Raw genomic sequence first — 20039 nt, 5'->3', positions numbered from 1 at the left:
AGACCTAGAGTTTCTGGGATATCACTAAAAAATGATTGCAATTTCTAATTTTTGTTCACTGAATTGAATGATGGGTTAGAAAAGGAGGGGAAATCATCATACAATGAGAATAAGGGATTATAGATGAAAGACCTGAGTGGTTTAATGGTATCTAAAAATATTCTGAGAATGGGCACAAGAGGATCCTTTATGGAGAACTTATGGAAAGACATGAACAAAATTGACATAAGATGAGAAGTTCATAAGAGATTGTGACCTGCAGCAATGGAAGGAATACCCAAGCCCATGAGATCAGAGCACTGGAGGTTGCTTAAATTCCTATTTAAAAAAATTAACATATTTTATATACTATGACTCACAATAATAACTAACATTGACGTAGAGCTTTAAGGCTTGCAAAGCACTTTCCAAATAGTATGTCATTTGATCCTCCCAGCACTGGGAGGAAGTTGCTAATATTGTCCTTTATTACAGATGGGGAAACTGAAGCCAACAGAGGTTAAGTGACTTGCCTAGGGTCACACAGCTAGGAAGTATCTGAGATAGGTTTTGGTCTCAGATCTTCCTCACTCCAGGTCCAATGGTCTACTATGCCACTTGGAATACTGATCAGAGAAGGAACCACAGAGATCGTTTAGTCCAACCCACTTAGTTACAGATGTGTTAACTGGGTTCTGAAGAGTTTATATCACTTGCCCAAGATCATGTAACAAGTAAGTATTAGGCAGGGATGTGCTGGAGCCAGCTTGCATTGGCTCATCAGGGCTGGTATTCAATTTTCAACATGAGCATGTGCACCTTGGAAATCAGGACTTGATTTATTGTGGTTTTTTTTTTTCATTGCCTAGACTTAATAAAGTGATGGAGATTTAGAGTAAGAGTGTGTTATGGGTACAATTTTTTCTTCCCCCAGAAAGCCAGATCTTAAACTTTTACTGTCACACACCTGCAGTCAGGTCTTCTAGCTCCTGAGTGATATTTTTACTACATCTCAAAATGCTTCTCTTAATTTGCCTTTTCTTAAGGGATTAGATTACTAACAGATTACAGGTCATACAAATAGACTTTAGTGTTCAAAGGACCTTTAAGGAGAACCTTATCCAACATCCTCCACATTCTCTCATATATCTAATTCCTGTTGTGAACTAACAACACCCATTACCGTAAGTTTGCTATAATCAGTGGAACACAGCCAAATCAACTGGGCCAACCAGAAATTGAACCCATCACCCTAGGTACCCCTTGGAAGGTAGGCTCTGTGCTGGCAGCAATAACCACTAAATAAGAGCCCCACTCTGACTTTCTCATTTTGAATGGGACAGGGTGAGTTGTATGGATGAGTAGGCATAGATGGGTCCTAATCTTCATTACAGACCTCATGACATTATCTTTTTTTTCTCAAGTCATTACTCCTCCAAAAATCTTTCCATGGCATCACCATCCTTTGAGTCCCCCAGGCTTAAAATCTTAGAATCATCCTCACTTCTCCATTCTACCCCGTTGTATATATCTATTACTACATTTTATCACTTCTGTCTCCACAATATCTTTCTTATCTTTTCCTACTCTCTACTCAGAAACCCATGATACTGTCTCAAAGGCCTAACCCTGTACAGGAGTATGAGAATAGAGAAAGAGGAATGCTGTCCCAAGGACAAGGCCTTAATCCGTTTAAACAAGACACTTCTCATCTCTCTGGAGAGTACTATGGTACATCACAAAGATTAGAATGGATTGGTTAGACATTGGAAACAAAATGGCACCCAAGTGTCTTACCTTCCAATGAGAAAAACTTGTGGTGTTTGAGACTCACCTAAATGCATCAGGGCCTCTTTGTCCCAAGGCCAAGTCGCAACTCCAGCCAGCTCCTCCTCTGAGGAGTTTGCAAAGAAGATGTTAAGGTGTGTGGATCCATCCAATTTAAGAATGTTCTTCAATTCGTTGACATCCAAGTAGGCTCTGCAACAGAAATATACTTTGCGATTATTTCTGTAAAGGGATTGGGCTACAGAGAGAGACCCTGATCTAGCCTGGAAGAAAAGGTCACACCAGGAAATACTAGCTTCCCAGAAAGGTACAAAATGTCTTTTCCTGAGCCAGCAATTCTAAACATGCTTTCAGTGGTCATTTGGCAATGACAGATATTTTGATTTTGACCCTGCTGAGCCCTTTACCATTTTTTATTAGGCAAATTATTCTCTGAAATTGCTTTACTCTTTGAATTTGTTTAAAAGATAATAAATGTTCTCCTAGGATGGGATTAGTGCCTGCTATTTCCTAATTAAGCCCCAATAAATTTTCACAACAGGCATGGGCAGACTTGCTGATTCAAGGGGTTCTACAGAGGGAAAAAGGATTAAAGGGTATATTGTCACGATGGACAATTCACTATTCCCTTCAGCAGTGTGTACTAACTTTAGAGAATCACAGTGGTATGGAAGTCACCATGCACTTAAGCATCCAATGTTGCTGCTTTTTTTATATAGCATTAAGGAAAAATTTGCTAATCTTACTGTTTCAAGCACTGTGCCAGATGCTGGTAATACAAAGGCAAAAATGAAATAGTACCTGTCCTCAAGGAACTTACATTCTTCCAGAAGAGTCAAAATGTATACATACACACATAGGAAATTAGAGAGAAGAGAAGAGGAAAGGAGAGAGAGAAAGAGAGAGAGAGAGAGAGATGCACTTATGTCTATGCACATCTGTGTATACACATGCATGCATATGCATAATATATAATTATGGGAGGGTGGACCAGCAGTTGGAAGGATCAAGAAAGGCTTTATGCAGGAGACAGCATTTGTACTAATCATTTACAGGATCTTAAGGATTCTAAGAGTGACAAGTGAGGAGGGAGTGCATTCCAGGCATGTGGGAAAACCTGTGCAAAGGCATGGAGATGAGAAAAGGACCATCATGTACAAAGAATCCCAAGCATGGTGTCTTGTACATGAGGAGTTTTTCTGCCTGTGTCTGCTTCAATGGAGTAGTTGAGAAGAGGTATGCTTTTCCATTCACAGAGTCAAGTAATTAATTATTTTATACCTAAAATGTATCAGAGAAAGTTTAATCAGAATCAGGTGGTGGCCCCAAAACAATTTATTTTCTTTTTCCTACTTATTTTGCTTGCTCTTCACAGAATTCTGTTTCCAGGGATAGCCTATGAGTGTCTTGCCTAGGTGACAGTGTCTTTCAGATTTATGGAAGTAGTGTATAAAGTGAGGGCTCTGAGCTGATCTTATGTATATGAGATCAATAAAGAGGAGGGTGGAAATATGAGCTAATTAGAGGCATCCATACTCCCTGCAATGGCCATATGTATCCCTCATCCCTCAGCAATCTCCTACTCCATATCCTTCCTCAGCTGGGTAAGCTCTCAACATTTCCCTTGATGGCCAAATGTAGGTTCTTGGGGCAATTTTCACCTAACTTTGACCCAAACATGAGTAGAAACATATATGCAGATTTCATTGGGAAAATCCACCACCCTTCCTCCAAAGCATACTTTGCCTCTGCCCTTCAAACTGTGGTTCTGGTAGGTCCCCTTAGAAAGGCAGGCTTTGTGCTAGGAGCAATAGCCAGTTGGAAAGAGCTCCAACGTGACCTTTTCAGTTTGGTTTGGACAGAGTGATTCACACAGGACAAAGAGGCATGGACAGCTTTTGAACTTCATTACAGATCTCCTGACATTATCTTTTCCCTCAAACCAATCTTCTTCCAAATATCTCTATTACTGTATATTACTATCCTTCCAGGTGCCCAGGTTCATAGCCTTGGTGTTTTCCTCAACTCTACCCTTTACCTGCACTGCATATATCTAATTAATTATAAATTCTTGCCATTTCTGTCTCCATAGCATCTTTCTAATTTCTTCCATTCTCCCTACTGATATGACACAACCCCACCCCCCCACCCCCAGTTTAGCACCTCTTCACTTCTCACCTGTACTGAGCAATAGCTTCCTAATTGGTCTCCCTGCTTTCAGTCTCTTCCTTGTCCAAGCCATATTCCACACTGCTGCCCTTGATATAGTACAGATCTAAACATTTCACTTCCATATTTAACAAACTCAGTGGCTTCTTAAAGATTCTAGGATCAAATATCATCTCCTTTTTAAATGTCTATTTTTATGGAAATTCTACAATGTATACATTATTGATACACTAGTGCATGTATATAATTTATAAATAAATATACATTTATTATGGGTGAGTAAACCATTGCATGGCAAATATAGAAGCACGGTGTATTGGAAAGAGTCCTGGCCCTTGATTCAGGAGACTTGGATTCAAATGTTGGCTCTGACATTTACTGTGTGACTATGAACAAGTCATTTAACCATGAGAGCAAAGTTTGCGTCTTGTTCAAACTCTGTGCCTTCCTCAACGTGGTGTTCTGCATAAAGGAGGTGTTTAGTGAATGAATCCATGCTGTAAGGTATAATGCAAAGTGGCCCAGACTGAAGGGTAAGTGACATGGGATATAAGACCACCTTTGTTAACATATTGAGTGTCTTAAGAAATTTCATTTCCCCTCTCTGAGCCTCATTTCCTCCATCTGTAAAATGAAGAGGCTGAACTATGATCTCAGAGATTCCCTCCAACTACATCATTCTTTTTTAAGCTGAAGTAGGAGGAGTTTGGAGTCTTTAATCGCTGAAGTCAAAGAGCCAACTATAGTGGGACAAAAGAGAGAAGAGGTCAGCTAGAGCCCTAACAGGGTTGAGACAAGAATAGTGAACCACAGATAGATGCACTTCTGCTGGCACAGAGCATAAACTGGCTATCCTCTGCTGATGTCTCCTTAACAAGGCTGCAGTGACTTCATGGGAGAAATACAGGGTGTCAGATGTATGTAAACTTCAATATATACATATTTACCTATATACACACACGCACATTAAGGGAAGAAAGGAAACAAGGAAGGAAGGAAGGAAAGAAGGAAGGAAGAAAAGAAGGAAGGAAGGAAGGAAGGAAGGAAGGAAGGAAGGGAAGAAAATAAATAGCGAAGGAAGGAAAGAGGAAAATAATGGATGGAAAGAAGGAAGAAAGAAAGGAAGGAAAGAAGGAAGAGAGGAGAGGGAAGAAGGAAATACAGCATACTACTAGAGATTCAGTGTAGCTAGAAGAGATGAGCTAGAAGAGCCTAGATTGGATTTAAAACCTGCACTTTGGCACTCAACAGAGTCTGCTCTCTTCCCATCAGAATGTTTCTGTAAGTTTCAAGCTGCTTGCAAATATACGGTTTTCTGTGCAGGCTGAGGAGCTAGAAAAGAAAATTCAGTTCAGCTTTCAAAAAAAGTCCTGTGAAGACACCCATTAGGGAAATTCCCATTTCTAGGAAGATTGTGACTGTTGACCTAAATCACAAGAAGTTGAGATCACAGATCATGGGATTAAAATGTGAAAGGGATCTCAGCCCCTTACCTATGAGGAATCTTAAGTCAAGGTTGGGGAATCCAAGGTCCAGAACATGGAAGTGACTTGCCCAATGCCACAGAAGTAATAAACAGCAGAACCGAAAACTAGAACCCATTCTCTCCCTTCTTCCCCCTCCCTTTTTCCAAGGCCTTTGTTCTTTCTGCTGTAACAGAGCAAAATGTAGCTGTATTATCAGGGTACTACAGCTCACAAGCCAAAACTATTAGCAAAAAACCAAAAAAACAAACAAACTAGACTGGGTGAGAGTGTCAATGGCTTAATTGCACTAGGTGGCATAGTGGGCAGAGCACTGGACCTAGAGTCAGGAAGACCTGATTTCAAATCTAGACTCAGACATTTACTAGCTGTGTGGCCCTGAGCAAGTCATTTAACCTCTGCTTGCCTCAGTTTCCTCATCTCTAAAATTGGGACAATAATAGCACATACCTCCAAGGGTTATTGTAAGGATCAAATGAGCTATTTGCAAAATACTTAGAATGGTGCTTGGTATATAGTAGACATTTACTAAATGCTTGTTTCCTTCCACTTCCCCCATCTTCATTCTACTATGTTCTGTTGCCAGTATTAGGAGGGTAATTCTAAGGCTAATATCAACAGATGTGTTGTCTTTAAAAATATTCATGCAAATCTACACATATATACACCAACTTTGGTATAGATCTGCAGCAAAGCTTAGCATAGGGTACCACACAACTCAAACCTCACCCCGCTCCCCACCAAAAAAAAAACCAGTATAGGAAACTCTTTCCTTGATGCAGATGATTACCTCATTTGTAGCTTAAAGTCTGAGATAGCTGCTTGAATTGCACTGAGAAGTTAAGTGACTTAATCATGGTCAAACAGTAGGTATCAGGGACAGGATTTAAACTGTGTTCTTTCTGTGTCCAAGGATGACCTTCTATCTGGTATACCTTGGGGTGTCTCTACTACTGCCTTTGTACTTTGCATGCTTAAGAAATGTTTCCTGAATGAATGAGCTGCTGAACCAAGGAATGTGATGTCAGTGCTTGAAAATGAATTGCTAGGCTAGTATAGACACATCCCAATTATCCATTTCATATGAAACTGCAGGCAGGAGCTCTATAGACCAAACGGTTACCGGAGGCCAATTTTCACAGTTTTTCACAAAGGGTCATCCGGCAGCCGTGCGGGCTAGAGATGTGGGCCAGCTTCCCTTCGAGATCCAATAACAAGCAGGATGTCCCTATGTCTAAGATGAGTAAGCATGACAAATTCAATAGCTACTCCTCTGAAGTTGAGATGTTTTCCAGAAACCTAACTGTGCTGCTCCTAGTAAACTGCCCTTAGTAAACTGAAAAAGAGGTCCTCTCTGGGAGGCATTTTAACCTAGAACATAAAGAATAGGACCCTGGAAAATATCTTTCTGTTCTCTTTTGTCCTTCTAGTTCCAAACTAGACTAGGACCTTGAAGCTAAGAGGAGCCCAGAAAGGATGGAAGAATGGAAAATCAGAGTTAGCCAAGCTCTTCCAGCCATCTGGACAGCTGTGGGTCAGGCTTAGATCAGTTTTTCAAATCATTTGTTTATTTCATACTAATGACTTTGCCCACTATGTTAGAAATTCTCTTGGATGGAGTCTGCAAATGATGCTAGGGATTCCTGAGAAAGACAATTCCCCTACCCCAGGGGTGGGGAACCTGAGGCCTCAAGGCCACATGTGGCCTTCTAGGTCCTCAAGTGTGACCCTTTGATGGAATCCAAACCTCACAGATCAGATCCTTGGGAAGCTTGGATTCCATCAAAGGGCCACATTTGAAGACCTAGAAGGCTACATGTTTTCTTGAGGCTGCAGGTTCCCCACCCCTGCGGTATCATAATTCCCACATCTCTAGACTAGCAAATTTTCATTAGAGGAGGAATCAAGGGAAACTCTCCTAGGGAAGGGGTTTTTCTGTTCCTTGAAAGCCTTTCCTTCTGAGGAGATAGGTCTGCATCTGTTTGCTGCTTCCTAAGTAGATTCCTCTCATATTTTGTGAGGCCTCAGTTTCCCAAAGGGCAACAAAGCAGGGAAACTTGCATGGCCCAAGACCTTGTAGTCTCTCTCCCTGGAGACTACACCAATGGAAAACAGTCTGTGTTCTATAATAGTGTTCCTGTCACTGGCTGAAGTAATTTCCTCCAAAATACTCCAAGGCTTGGTATCCCCTTGGCCCCCTGCTGTCTCAATGAGAAGGAGAAAACATTTGGTGACATGTCACAGTGTGAAGGTTTGTTGCATTTTCCCCAGTCACTCTGTCAGACAATGTTTATCACAAAATGAATGGCTCAATCTGGATCAGTGGCTGGGAAAGACAACTTCTGCATGCCTTGGTGCTTCTCTTCCTATTCTCAAGCTAAAGTGATTTTTGTTTTTAAATTTTCTGTTTTGACTTTTGCCTAAGTGCCCAGTGGGCAGGACTGGCCCTTGGCAAAACTATGAAGTAGGTCAAACTTGTCTAAGGCAGAGCCAGACCCTTTGCTGCTGACATTTTCTGCTTCCTTGCCCCCACAATAACTATCCTCATACCTTATTCATAAATTCTCCTTCTTGATCCCCCCCACCCCAGTTCAGAACCCACTTTCAAGAGAAAAGGTCTACCATTTATTAATCATGGGGCCTTAGGTCTCTGTTTTCTCATCTATGAAAAGAAGTGATCCTTTTCAGATCTAATATTCTATGTTCTTCAAACTCTATAATTCTATATTTTAATAGTCTATGTTCAAAGATCCCCAACGGTTCTCATATTGTGTGATCAAACATCCCTTCTGGCTCAAACATTCTACGTTCTAAGGTCCCTTCCAGCTCTGAAAGTCTGGGGCCATCCTTTCTTCTTCATTATCCTTTTAATCAAGTGCACAGTTACTCCCAAACTCCACCCAACCTCTTCCCCCAAACTACATTCTCAGAGTTCAACTTGCCATAGGCAGACAGAAGTTACAACTCCTCTTGGTGAACCCTGCATGTCTAGAATTGTCAAGCAATAGGCTTACTCTCCTGTTCTGAGTAAATTCAATTCACCTTACTTTAATTAGGCACCTAATATGTGGGGTTCTATGTTTGGAAGTTTTTATCAGTGTCAAATATCGGATCCAATGGAACCTCTGTACCTCATCCTCACTGTCAAGGTTATGTGGAGCCCATTGAATGTTGGTTATATGGGCCTGAGAACCCACAGAGGGCCAGAGGGCCTAGACTTAACTCTCCTGCCAAAATCACATTTCAAAGCCATGAGTGCAGTTCTGGAGAGGGATCAAAGCTCTCTCAACTGTCATAAGAATATTTCCTTTATGTATCTCACAGAGGAGCGCCAACAATATATTTCATAAATGCATTGGCCTGAGAGGGTACAACTCAATAATAGCCTGAATGGGAAAGCTGTCAGAACAAGTTTTATAGAAAAAGAAAAAGGAAGAAATGAGAACACACAACAATAACAACAACAAAAGACGGCATTAGAATTAAATAAATGTTCACCAGTATTTCTAATGGAAAGAGACTGTGGAGTTTCCCATCTCTCAAATTCCAAAAGTATAACATGACCTGTCGTAAAGCAAGAATCTACCACAGGCCCAGATGTCCTGAGCACCATTACAGGCCGGCAGGGATGCTGAATCATGTTAGTCTGTATTTCTGTTCCCACCCAAAAGTAGTTTGCACATGAGCAGCTTTCTCTCACAAAGACCAAGGGTCAACAAACTCTGAAAGGTGCAATGCCAAGGTTCTGACCTTTTTGCCTTCTAATGTACAACATGGAGGAGGAACTGAGGAAAAGCTGTTTCCATACTGATTCTTTCCACGCTGTCTGCCAACTTGCTCCTGGAGAAAGACCCTAGGACCTCTTATGAGCCTTGGAGAAGTGACTGGAAATGTCTAAGGCCAGCAAGAGAACTCCATAAATGTCAGGACCTCATTCGCAGTTAAATAAAAGGGTCTTTTGCCAAGACAAGTGTTTTACTCTCTTTACAGGAGGCCTCTCCACCCCAAGCCAGTCCTCTAAATCCTACTTCACTCCAGATTCCTATTTGGCCTCCAAAACACCAAAATAGCCTCTTGACTATACTTGCTGAAAGAGGTCAAGAGTCCTAGAACCGCTGTTTTAGTTTCTGAATAATTCAAATCATTTGAAAATGATTATCAAAAATGAAGACAAAAGCTATTTTAAAAAAATCATTAAAGTGAGATAAATGTCAGAATGTTTAGTGTAGTCATATCCTTGTGTTCTGAATCACGGACTCTATCCAATCTATGACCTGTTGTAAAACTAAATATTATACTTAATCTCAAGGCTTCTAACAGCCCCCTTTATATGTGCATCAAAAATGCCTCAGTCTCTCTTTTCTCTAAAAATGTTAATGGTGAAATGAACAATGAAAAAATAAAGGAAATCTTCAGAGGGCTTATTAAATTCTTGTAATCCTAGTAGCTGGCTCTTGAAATCATTGCCTTTGTACCCTGATGCCCAGGGATTATAAGTGTGCTGTGCCACTTTGCCAATGTGTGACTTTCAGCAAGTCCCTTTACCAATCCGGACTCTGATTTCCTGATCCATAAAATGCAGTTTATTATCCCTGCCCTGCCCTGCCTCACAGGCTTGCTATGAGGGTCAAATAATACAATCAGTCTGAAAGTATCTGAAAACTGTAAAGCATACACACACACACACACGATATGTCACTTCATTTTACCCAAAAACACTTAAAGAGAACATTAATGACAACCACTGTCTGGTTGTGGCTGGGGTTCAAATAGTTCAGCCTTCTCTCTTCCTTCTTTCCTCCAGCATCACTTCCTTTTTACAGTGTCCCAACCACAATCAATAAATAAACCAACGAACCACATAGAGCTAAGAGACGCTTACTCACCGACCGCGGAGGGGAGTAAGTCACGTTTGCACAATTAAGTGACATCTAAAAGCTAGCAGTGTATATTTCCAAAGCTGTAAGGAGGAAAACTACACTATGTATTTTAGTAGGAAGATGATACATTTTTTAATGTAAGTTGTATAACCACCACAAGAGGCAGCTAGATGGTGCAGTGAATAGAGTGATGGGTCTGGAATCAGGAAGACTCATTTTCCTGAGTTCAAATCTGGCCCGAAATACTTACTAATTATGTGACCTTGGACAAGTCACTTAACACTGTTTGCTTCACTTTCCTCATCTGTAAAATGAGCAGGAAAAGGAAATGGCAAAAAACTCCAGTATCTTTGCCAAGAAAACCCCAAATGGGGTCATGAAGTTTTCATGCCTGAAATGACTAAACAACCATAACCATTACAAATGAACCCTTTGGGTTTTTAGTCATATAAATACAATACTACATTTAGACTACAGTCTAAACTCTAGCTAATATCAAGATTAGCCAGGTAACAAAAAATTTCAGAGAGTTACTGACACATGACTGATGGGGCACGTCTAATTTTCCTTGAGTCTTCGCTAGGTAATGATTACTTTTATTGGTTCTATAGTCATCTATAGATAACCTTACTTCCGAAGTAAACTACCTGAACAGATATCTGAACCAACTGTAGAACTTCAAAAAGTAACTTGTCCCCTTATTTACCTTTCAAAAGGCTGTGGCCTGATAAAACTACAATGAATCGAAGGGATAAGCCAAGAATTTCTCTGTTTTAGATACAGCGTCTCCACTACAAGTAAGATCAAGTTCCTTAAGATGAGGCTTTGCCTAAAGTTTTAAAGTACAAATGGAACTTCAAAAAATGTTTTTAAGATCCGTTAGTTTTCAGATGTTTTTTTTTCCAATTTATTTCAGTCACCCTTCAATAACTGTCCTGAGACCCACCCTCTGCTTTGACATACTTCAAATCTGGGGGAAAGTGTCTTCCTAATTTTCTAATGCAGACCTGTGTTAGGAGAATCAAAAATCCAAATTGAATAAAAGATATATGCTCTCAGTAAATTTCCGTCTCAGGCTATAGATCTTCTGGAGCATTTGGGGGAAGAATGTAAGTTTGAGGATCAATTTTCCCCATGCTTGCTGCTCTAAGAGAGGATCACCATTAACCTGAGTTAAAATATTCTTGTGGCATGGTGCTATGGAAAAAACATTGAAGTAGAGAGTAAGGCTGGATTTTTATAGCAATTCTACCACTGTGTAATCTTGGGCAAATCACTTCCCTTCTGTTGTACCACAGTTTCCTTATCAATGAAATTAAGGAAAGGGACTAGGTAGTAGCTCAAGTCCCTTCCCAATCGAACATTCTAGATTCTCTGTTCTAGCATTCAATATTCTAAGGCTCTTTCTAGTTCCAGCATGTTCTAATAAATGTCTTTTCCCCTCTGTTTCAATAGAACAAAAGAAAATAATTCAGGAAACCACAGACATGGCATTCCTGAGTCAACTCTGGATCTTTTCTACTGACTGATACTAAGCTAACATTTGTTTCATAAGGACAGAATGACTCTGTCTTCAGGGGCCAATGACTCAGCCCAGTGATGTTTTATGCTAAGCACTAACAATGAAGATCCCAGAATCTGGAGCAATGAACTTAAAAGGTATGCACCAGGAATGCACCGAAGTTTGTTACACAGTAGCTAAAGCCTTACTTCATCCAACATTTAAGACATGTAAAGAACTTTCTCTTCCCACTGGATAGTGTCCTAGGTGTCAGTAGCTACAGACCTATGAAATGATGTTTAACAGATTTAGCTATCTAGAATTTTAAATACAGTAAGCTCTCAATTATTTTCTTTGACCGAAGGGTGGTAGTAATCCTTCTCCCATCCCTAATCTTTCCAAGGATAGAGTTAAAGGGTGAGGGAGATGCAAAAGTCATATTATTTTCATTTGTATATTATTGTTTTCTAAAAGTCAATGCAATGGAAAGAGCACTAATTGGGAAAATAAGTGATTTGAATTCTTATCCTTGTTTTTTCTCGCTATGACCTTGGGTAAGTCATCTCATTATCTTATCCTCATCTGTAAAATGAAGATAGTGGGCTAGAGGACCTCTAAGATCCCTTTTATTTTCTTTTATTTTTTCTTAATTCAAGTGTTTTATTTTCAGGTCCACATTCTCTCCTTCCTAAAATCCTCCCCTTCCCTACCCACATGGAGAAAGGAAGAGAAACAAAATCTATTACAAACCTCATAAAAAGTAAAGCAAAGCAAATTCTCACATTTGACAGGCTTCCACCAAAATTTACACACACACACACACACACACACACACGCACATACATGTGTGTATGAATATGTATATGTGTATATATTATATGTATATACATATATGTTATACATTTCCATCTGTATTCTAAATCTTTCATCTGGAGATGAAAAGCACGTTTCATCATGAGTCCTCTGGAACAATGGTTACTTCAACCGTGTTGATCAGAGTCCCTGAATGTTTCAAGTTGTTTCTTTACAAAATTGTTGTAACTGTATAAATTGTTCTCTTTGTACTACTTGCTTCACTTTGCATCAGTTCATACAAGTCTTCCCAAGTTTCTGTGAAACCATAAGATCCTTTTAGCTCTAACATTTTGTGATCTAAGATTCCTTGCAGCCTTAAGTCTAAGTTCTAAGATCCCTTTCAACTCTACCTTTCTACACTTTAATGACCTTCCAAGTCTAGCAGTCTGTGAGAGAATAGTTGCACATCATATATAATCCAAAATATAGATAATCCAGAAATCATTAATATTGATCCAAAGTGAATCAATCTTGATAAACAATGCTTCCTGGAATGGAAAACATTTGATAGATTTAACTAAAGCCATTCCAAATTTGGCCCTTTCCCCTCCTAATCCTGTCTTTGCAGAAGAATTTGCCTTTCTCCTTGTCAAAGCCAACACTACTTCTTGGGACCTTAATCACAATGCCTCCTATCTTCTCCAAAAGCTTGCCTCGTCATTACCCTCATCCTCCCCACCATCAGCACCCCCTCCATCTTAAATCTTTCCCTACTACTGATTATTTCTCTGACATGTATGAACATGCCTAACTCTACCTCATTGTGAAAAAACAAAAGATAAACACATATACCTCACTTGATCCAGTCATTCACTCAGGCTCTTCTCCATAACTCTTCTCTTTCCCTGATACATTCCTAGGAAGAATATCACTGCCTTCACTTCTTCACCATCTATTCCCTTCTCCCAACATGTTAGTCAATTCCTTGGTCTCATTTCCTGAATAATCATGTATTTCCTTTCCCCTTGCAGTAAGTGTTCCCCAGGACTCTGTCCTGGGTCATCTCTCCTTTCTCTGCATGTGCTGTCATGAAAAGTTAATTAGCTCTTGTGGGTTCAGTTGTCAACTCTAAACAGATGAACTCCCAAATTTACCTGAATCTAATATTACATATTGTCCAATGCCTGCTAGAAATTTCCTGTATATACTGTAGGCATCTCAAACTCAGAATGGAAATCATTATTTTCCCCTCCTCTAAACATGCCCCACCTCTTAACTCTCTGACTTTTGTTAGTTCAACAACATACTTCAAGTCATCCAGGTTTATAACCCTGGAGTCATCCCTGTATCTTCTGGTCAAGCCCCCATACCCAAACAGTCTTATCTAGTCAATCCCCCAAAGATCTCCTGCATTTATCCTTTTCTTTCTACTCATCTAGCCAGTATGGCAGTTTGCTACCTAGAACACTATAATTATCTCTGAATTTATTTCTCTGCTTCTAGTTTCTCCATGCACCAATTCGTTCTCCACAAAGCTTCCAAAAGTATCATCCTGAGTGAGAACAATATTTCTTTAATCTTTCAAAGGGACAGTGGTCTTACAACATCATTCTTCTGATCAAAAAACATTAGTGGTTGTCATTGTCCAGGCCCTAGAGCAGAGGTGGGGAACCTGTGGCCTCAAGGCTACATGGGGCCCTCTAGGTCCTCAGGTTAGGCCCTTTGACTGAATCCAAACTTCACAGAACAAATCCTCTTAATAAAAGAATTTGTTCTATAAACCTTGGACTTGTTCAAAGGCTGAATCCAAGGACCTAGAAGGCCATATGTGGCTCTGAGGTCTAGGGAATAAAATACAAACTCCTTAGCTTAACATGAAAGGCCCTCCATGATCTATCTGGCAATGTACATACAAATACACACACAGATATACACACGTACATATATAAATGTGGACATATACATATATATTATCTGTATACACACACACATACACGCACACGCACACACAAAGAAACAAACACACTATTCCCTTAAAAGCTCTACATCCTAGCTGAAATGGACTTCTTCTCATTCCCATAACTCGATATCCCATCTTCTACTTCCATATATCCTCACAGGTCATTCCTTATTTGTGGAATTCACCACCTCTCAAAAAACCATATATTCCTTCAAGACTCAACTCAACTCAGGTGTCACTTCCTCTATGAAGCCTTCTCTCTCTCCCTCCTCAATTATCCTTGTAGCATACTTATTAGAACAGAATGTAAGTTCCTCAAGGGCCTGGATTGTTCCTTTTTGTCTTTATAGATATCCCAGCACCTGAGCCTTGCACCCAGTAGGCACCTAAGAAAAATCTGAGTGATTAAATTGAATTGAGTGAAGGGAAAAATTTTGTTCCCATGATGGAAAGGGAAATGGAACTATATTGTATGAACTGAAATGCAAAGAGGCTGAGAAACTTGTTCAATATCTTATAGCAAGTTGTTCTTGGTCGATTATTTTAGTCGTGTCTGACTGTTTGTGACCCTGTTTGGGGTTTTCTTGGCCAAGATACTGAAGTAATTTGCCATTCCCTTTCTCTGGTTCATTTTACAGCTGAGGAACTTGAGACAAACAGCATTAAGTGACTTACCCAGGGTCACATAGCTAATGAGTGTCTGAGGCTACATTTGAACTCAGGTCTTCCTGACTCCAGGCCTGGCTGCCCTATTTATTCTGATACCTAGCTGCCCCATAGCCATTTAGTTAGTCCCAAGTCCTCTGGCTCAGGCCAAAATACTTCATTCATTCATCCATCCACTTATTTATTTACTTGCTCATTTCTTTATCTTTATTTTTATTTGTTTCTGTTTTTATTATGCTATGCTGCCTCCTGTACATGGAGGGAGAAATAGTATTCTGTTGGCTTTGAAAGCATAGTTTCTTGGGCTCTAAAGTATGGTTGAGAAAATGTACCTCCTTCACGTCTTTGAAGAGGTGGGAGACTATTAGTATGTAACATTCCACATTCTGTCATATTAAAGTAATTAATATGTTAGGCTTTTTCATTGAACTATTTTTTCTCTCTTAAGAATTCTTTGTTATGAAGCATGCTCACTGGGTACAGGAGAAAGAAGGTATATTCAGAAAATGAAGGTGATTTTAAAAAAAGATTTCAATAAGAAATATAGCTGCTCTAATTAAAATAATTTTAAAAGGAAGTTGAATATTAATTTCAAAAATAAGGCAGAATGTGGTGATATCCAAGTAATAGGCTTCGAATCTGAACATGTAGGTAAGTCATCAAATGAAGAAACAACAGTGCCATCGGCATCCCGACAGCTAAAAATGGGGAAAAGCCCAGCCCTGATTTCCTTCTGATGTGGACAATATCTCAAACATGGCCTCCATGTCTATGTGCTGCCCTCATTCTTGTGGGTGCAATCCATTCCCAGAGTTTGCCAGACACCATGATGGCCGGCTTGTCATGGTTAGGCTCACTTTTCATCATTTAATCCTTCTACCCTACAACTCATCCTATGCATCACAATCCAATTAAGCTTCCTAAAATATCACTTGTGTCCTGTCCCTCCTCTATTCAAACCCTCCCAATCATTCTCCACTGACTGGAGGATAAAGTCCACATTTAAATCACTCACTAACCTAATGCTAGTCTACGTATTGGGCCCATCCTGTTTCTCACTGCTCCATCTCACAAACCCTGTGCTTCTGTCAAGCTAGTCCCTCATTGTTTTTTGAACATTTTCATGCATGAATTAGTTTTGTCTCCCAAAACAAATAATGAGGCTTGCCTTAAAGACAAGGACCATGTTTTATTGTCTCCAAAACACTCAGCATGTGCTGTGAATGTAAAATAGGCAATATGGGAGAATGGAATAGCTAGGGGTTTTTGCCTTTCTTGGCCTTGATTTTCTACCCCTGAAAAATGGCAAGGTTGCTTGGCGACCTCTAAGGTCCATCCTAGTTCTGATATCTTCTAATAGTTGCTCAATTAACATCTATTGAATGATAAGAATTTGGCTTCACTGATTAAAACATTTTTCCCCCCACTGAAAGGGTTTTTCCTTTAACCTAAGTTCTCAAACAGGATGAATCCTGATTTTTCTTTGCAAGATTTTCAGATAGGGAAACAAGGGATTATATTCTGTGGATCCTACCAAGTAGTGATAACCACTTAGGTGACTCAAGATAAATGAGTACAAGATGAGAAAGCACTTCTGTTAGTTAACAGTGTGGTGAGGTAGACTGAAGACTACCTTATCTCAAAGAGGGAAGAGTGTTTGATACTTACTATCCTTAGAACCATAGACCTGAGATAGGTCCCTTAGAACCTAGAACCTTATATCTCAAACTTGTAAAGGACCTTCTTTTTGGTCTTTCCCCCAAAATTTCTTGTAATGTTGAATTAGTACCAATAATTATACACACACACACGTATACACACACATGCACACACATATATATATATATGTATGTACACACACACACACACACACACGTGTGTGTGTGTGTGTGTGTGTGTGTGTGTGTGTGTATGTAAATAAACCTGGTCTCTACGGAACAACCCTGTTTTATTTAAAAGAGAAGAAAAAAAGTTTGTTTTTCAAGAAAGAATCCACCAACAACCAAGGAATGTGTGTTGTTTTTTTTCTCTCCCCTTCTCTCCACTCTAAACCCTCAGTTCTTCCCAACTTGGGATATCTACATTCCGAGGTGAAATTCCATCCCTAAAGTGCCACTGTTCATACTTTGGGAAGAATTGTCCAAAAGAGAACAGTCTGGATCCGCTGCAATATTCCATCACTGGAGGGGGCACACTAGATGGAGTTTCAGGCTTCACTCCACATTTTCTGAGACTTGATGGTTTGTATTACCGATTCCTGCCTCCCTTTCCTTTTCAAAGTCTCATGCAGACTGCCCTCTGCTTAACTCATACTCACTCCTTAAGCCCTTTGACAGAATTCCATGCTTCTGTCAAGTCTGCATCTCTTCAGTGGTGGCTGAGTTCTCCAAATACATGCTTCCAACAGGCATACTTGACTGATATCACATGGACTGAAAATTTCAACCTGCCATTGTCTCTGCCAGTTATTAACTGTTCCCCATCGGTTTGGGTGTCAAGTTGAACCTGGATACTTTCATCCTCCTTGCAGGAACACCCCCTCAAATGTCACCCTTTGGCACATTTTCCTGGTTCTATTTGTAATCTTCTCATCACTAGCTCTGTGCCTATGGACAAAACACTGCACCTCTCTAAACCTCACTCCCCTCTTCCGTAGAATGGGTATCATAAGTGCAGTATAATCAGTGTACACTGATATTATAAGGGTGAGCTATGAGAAAGAAGTAGCCTGTTAGAGGGAAAGAAAAAAAATAGCACCAGAAAATCTGAGTTCAAATTCTGACTCCAGAGCTGATGCATTGCGTAATTAGTAACAACACCATTTATAATCTATAAACATTAGTTTTCTCATCCACAAAATGGAGATAACAATATTTGTATACTATGTCTTACAGGGTAATTGTAAAGAAAATGTTTTGTAAACCTTAAAGACCATATAAACCTGTTACTAAAGCCACCAAGGAGCACAGAAGTGTTTTCTCAAGGAGCTGCCCACCAAGGGTAGAATATAATCAGCAAAAATCATGAAACATGGGATCTCAGAACTGGGAGAAACATGTGATTCCCTGGCTCACTACAATCCTAGAGCCCCTCAAGAGAATATTACAGGAATCCCCTCTAGAATGTCCCTGACAAGTGGTCATCTAGCTTGGACTTGGGTCACTACCAGGGATAGGAATTTAACTACATTGTAAGGCAACTCATTCCGTTTTTGAATATTTCTCATTTTTGGATGGTTCTTTCTTAGACTAAGTCAAATTCCTCTTTGTCACTGTTGCCCATGGGCCTTGGTTGTACTCAGAACTATCCAAAACAAGCCCACTTTACTGGGACAGCTCTTCAAATGTCCTGACTTAATATCTCACCAGAAGTCTAACATAATACTCAGTACTCCGTAGGTGTCCAATAGATATTTGTAGAATTGAATTGCCCACAATTTTTTTTTCTTCTCTTAGCTAACACCCTCACATATTGAACTATTCCTTTTCTTGACATCGCTTTAAAATATCCAAATTTGAGGATGGCAATAAATGAATGGGAAGGGATGAATGAGTACCAGGTAGTAACAGTTGCTAACAGTTTGCTGAAGCTCCTGAAAGCAGAAAAGTCAAGGCAGGCCATGTGGATGTTACACAAATTAAATTAAATTCAAAGACCCTTTAAGTATGTGTAGGACACTGTGCTATGGATGATAGGGGTGGGGGGAAGATCTGGATTTTAGCCCCATATATACCCTTAGCTGTTGTATATATGTATGTGTATGCATCTATCTATCTATCTATCTATCTATCTATCTATCTATCTATCTATCTATCTATCTCTACCTATATATCTTCCTATATTTATATCTATAATCTATATCTTTATCTATCTATCTCTATATATCTGTCTTTCTATATCTATATCTATGTGTCTATGTATCTATATTTCTATCTATCATCTATATCTATCTGTGTCTTTATCTATCTCTATCTATGTACATATGTATGTCTGCAAGGTGAGGTGAGTCAGGTACTCTTTCCTGACCTTAGTTTCTTGCATGTAAAAGGAGTTGATTTGCTCAGATGAATTTTAAATTGTCCCTTTAACCTTTATTATGCTGCTAAAGAGGCAGCATCACTTAGTTGATATATAATACTAGCATATTAAGGGTTATTAGAGAACTGTGTTCAAATCCCATCCTTCACACTTATTAGTGGCATGTGTGACCATTATCCAATCACTTCATCACTCTAACCAAGCCTCAGTTTCCTCTTCTGTAAGATGAGAATTTCTGTAGTACCTACCAAGATTGCTAGGAAGAACAAATAATATAGTATGCATAGAGCATTTTGTAATTAAATATACTATCTAAATGCAAGCAGTTTTTGATAGTGAGTTTTTCCTCACAGGGCTTTTAAGACAAGATGACCAGTGCTGGGGCATTTTGTAGAGGTGATTCTTGTTCAGGCACATGTTAGACTAGATGCCATCTGAGGGACTTCAGTACGTTCTAAGTTTCTTCTAGCAATAACATTCTATTATTCTTGGGTCTGTTCAAAACCAGTTTGATGTTGCTGACTTCTATTTCAGCTTGAGAATTTGGTGGTCAACTACTCTTGGCCTACAATATCATTCCAGGAGAGCATGAGGTGGCATGGTTTAGAAGAGACAACATGGTTTTGTGGGTGAAGCGTGGAATCTTGAGTCACAGAATCTGAGTCTGGATCCTGGCTTTGCTACTTGCTGACCAATCTTACTAGTTCAACTTTGGGCAAGTTACCCGAATTTTTAGGCCTCAGGGTCCTCAAATGAAAGTGATGAAACCTGCAGGACTG

General features: G+C 39.7%; 1 protein-coding gene across 1 annotated transcript in view; it reads right to left on the bottom strand.

Moving 5' to 3' along the window:
* Positions 1-20039, bottom strand: part of PAPPA (pappalysin 1) — a 275897-nt gene that overhangs the window by 213361 nt on the left and 42497 nt on the right. Inside the window, exon 3 of the mRNA XM_036751860.1 lies at positions 1814-1959. Within this exon, the coding sequence (XP_036607755.1) occupies positions 1814-1959 (146 nt within the window). The remainder of the gene's footprint in view (positions 1-1813; positions 1960-20039) is intronic.

Source organism: Trichosurus vulpecula, chromosome 3 (genome assembly GCF_011100635.1).
Source record: "Trichosurus vulpecula isolate mTriVul1 chromosome 3, mTriVul1.pri, whole genome shotgun sequence".
In the NCBI taxonomy this organism is placed as follows: Eukaryota; Metazoa; Chordata; class Mammalia; order Diprotodontia; family Phalangeridae; genus Trichosurus; species Trichosurus vulpecula.
The sequence above is the reverse complement of the archived record's forward strand: the minus strand, read 5'-3'. Positions and strand labels throughout refer to the sequence as shown.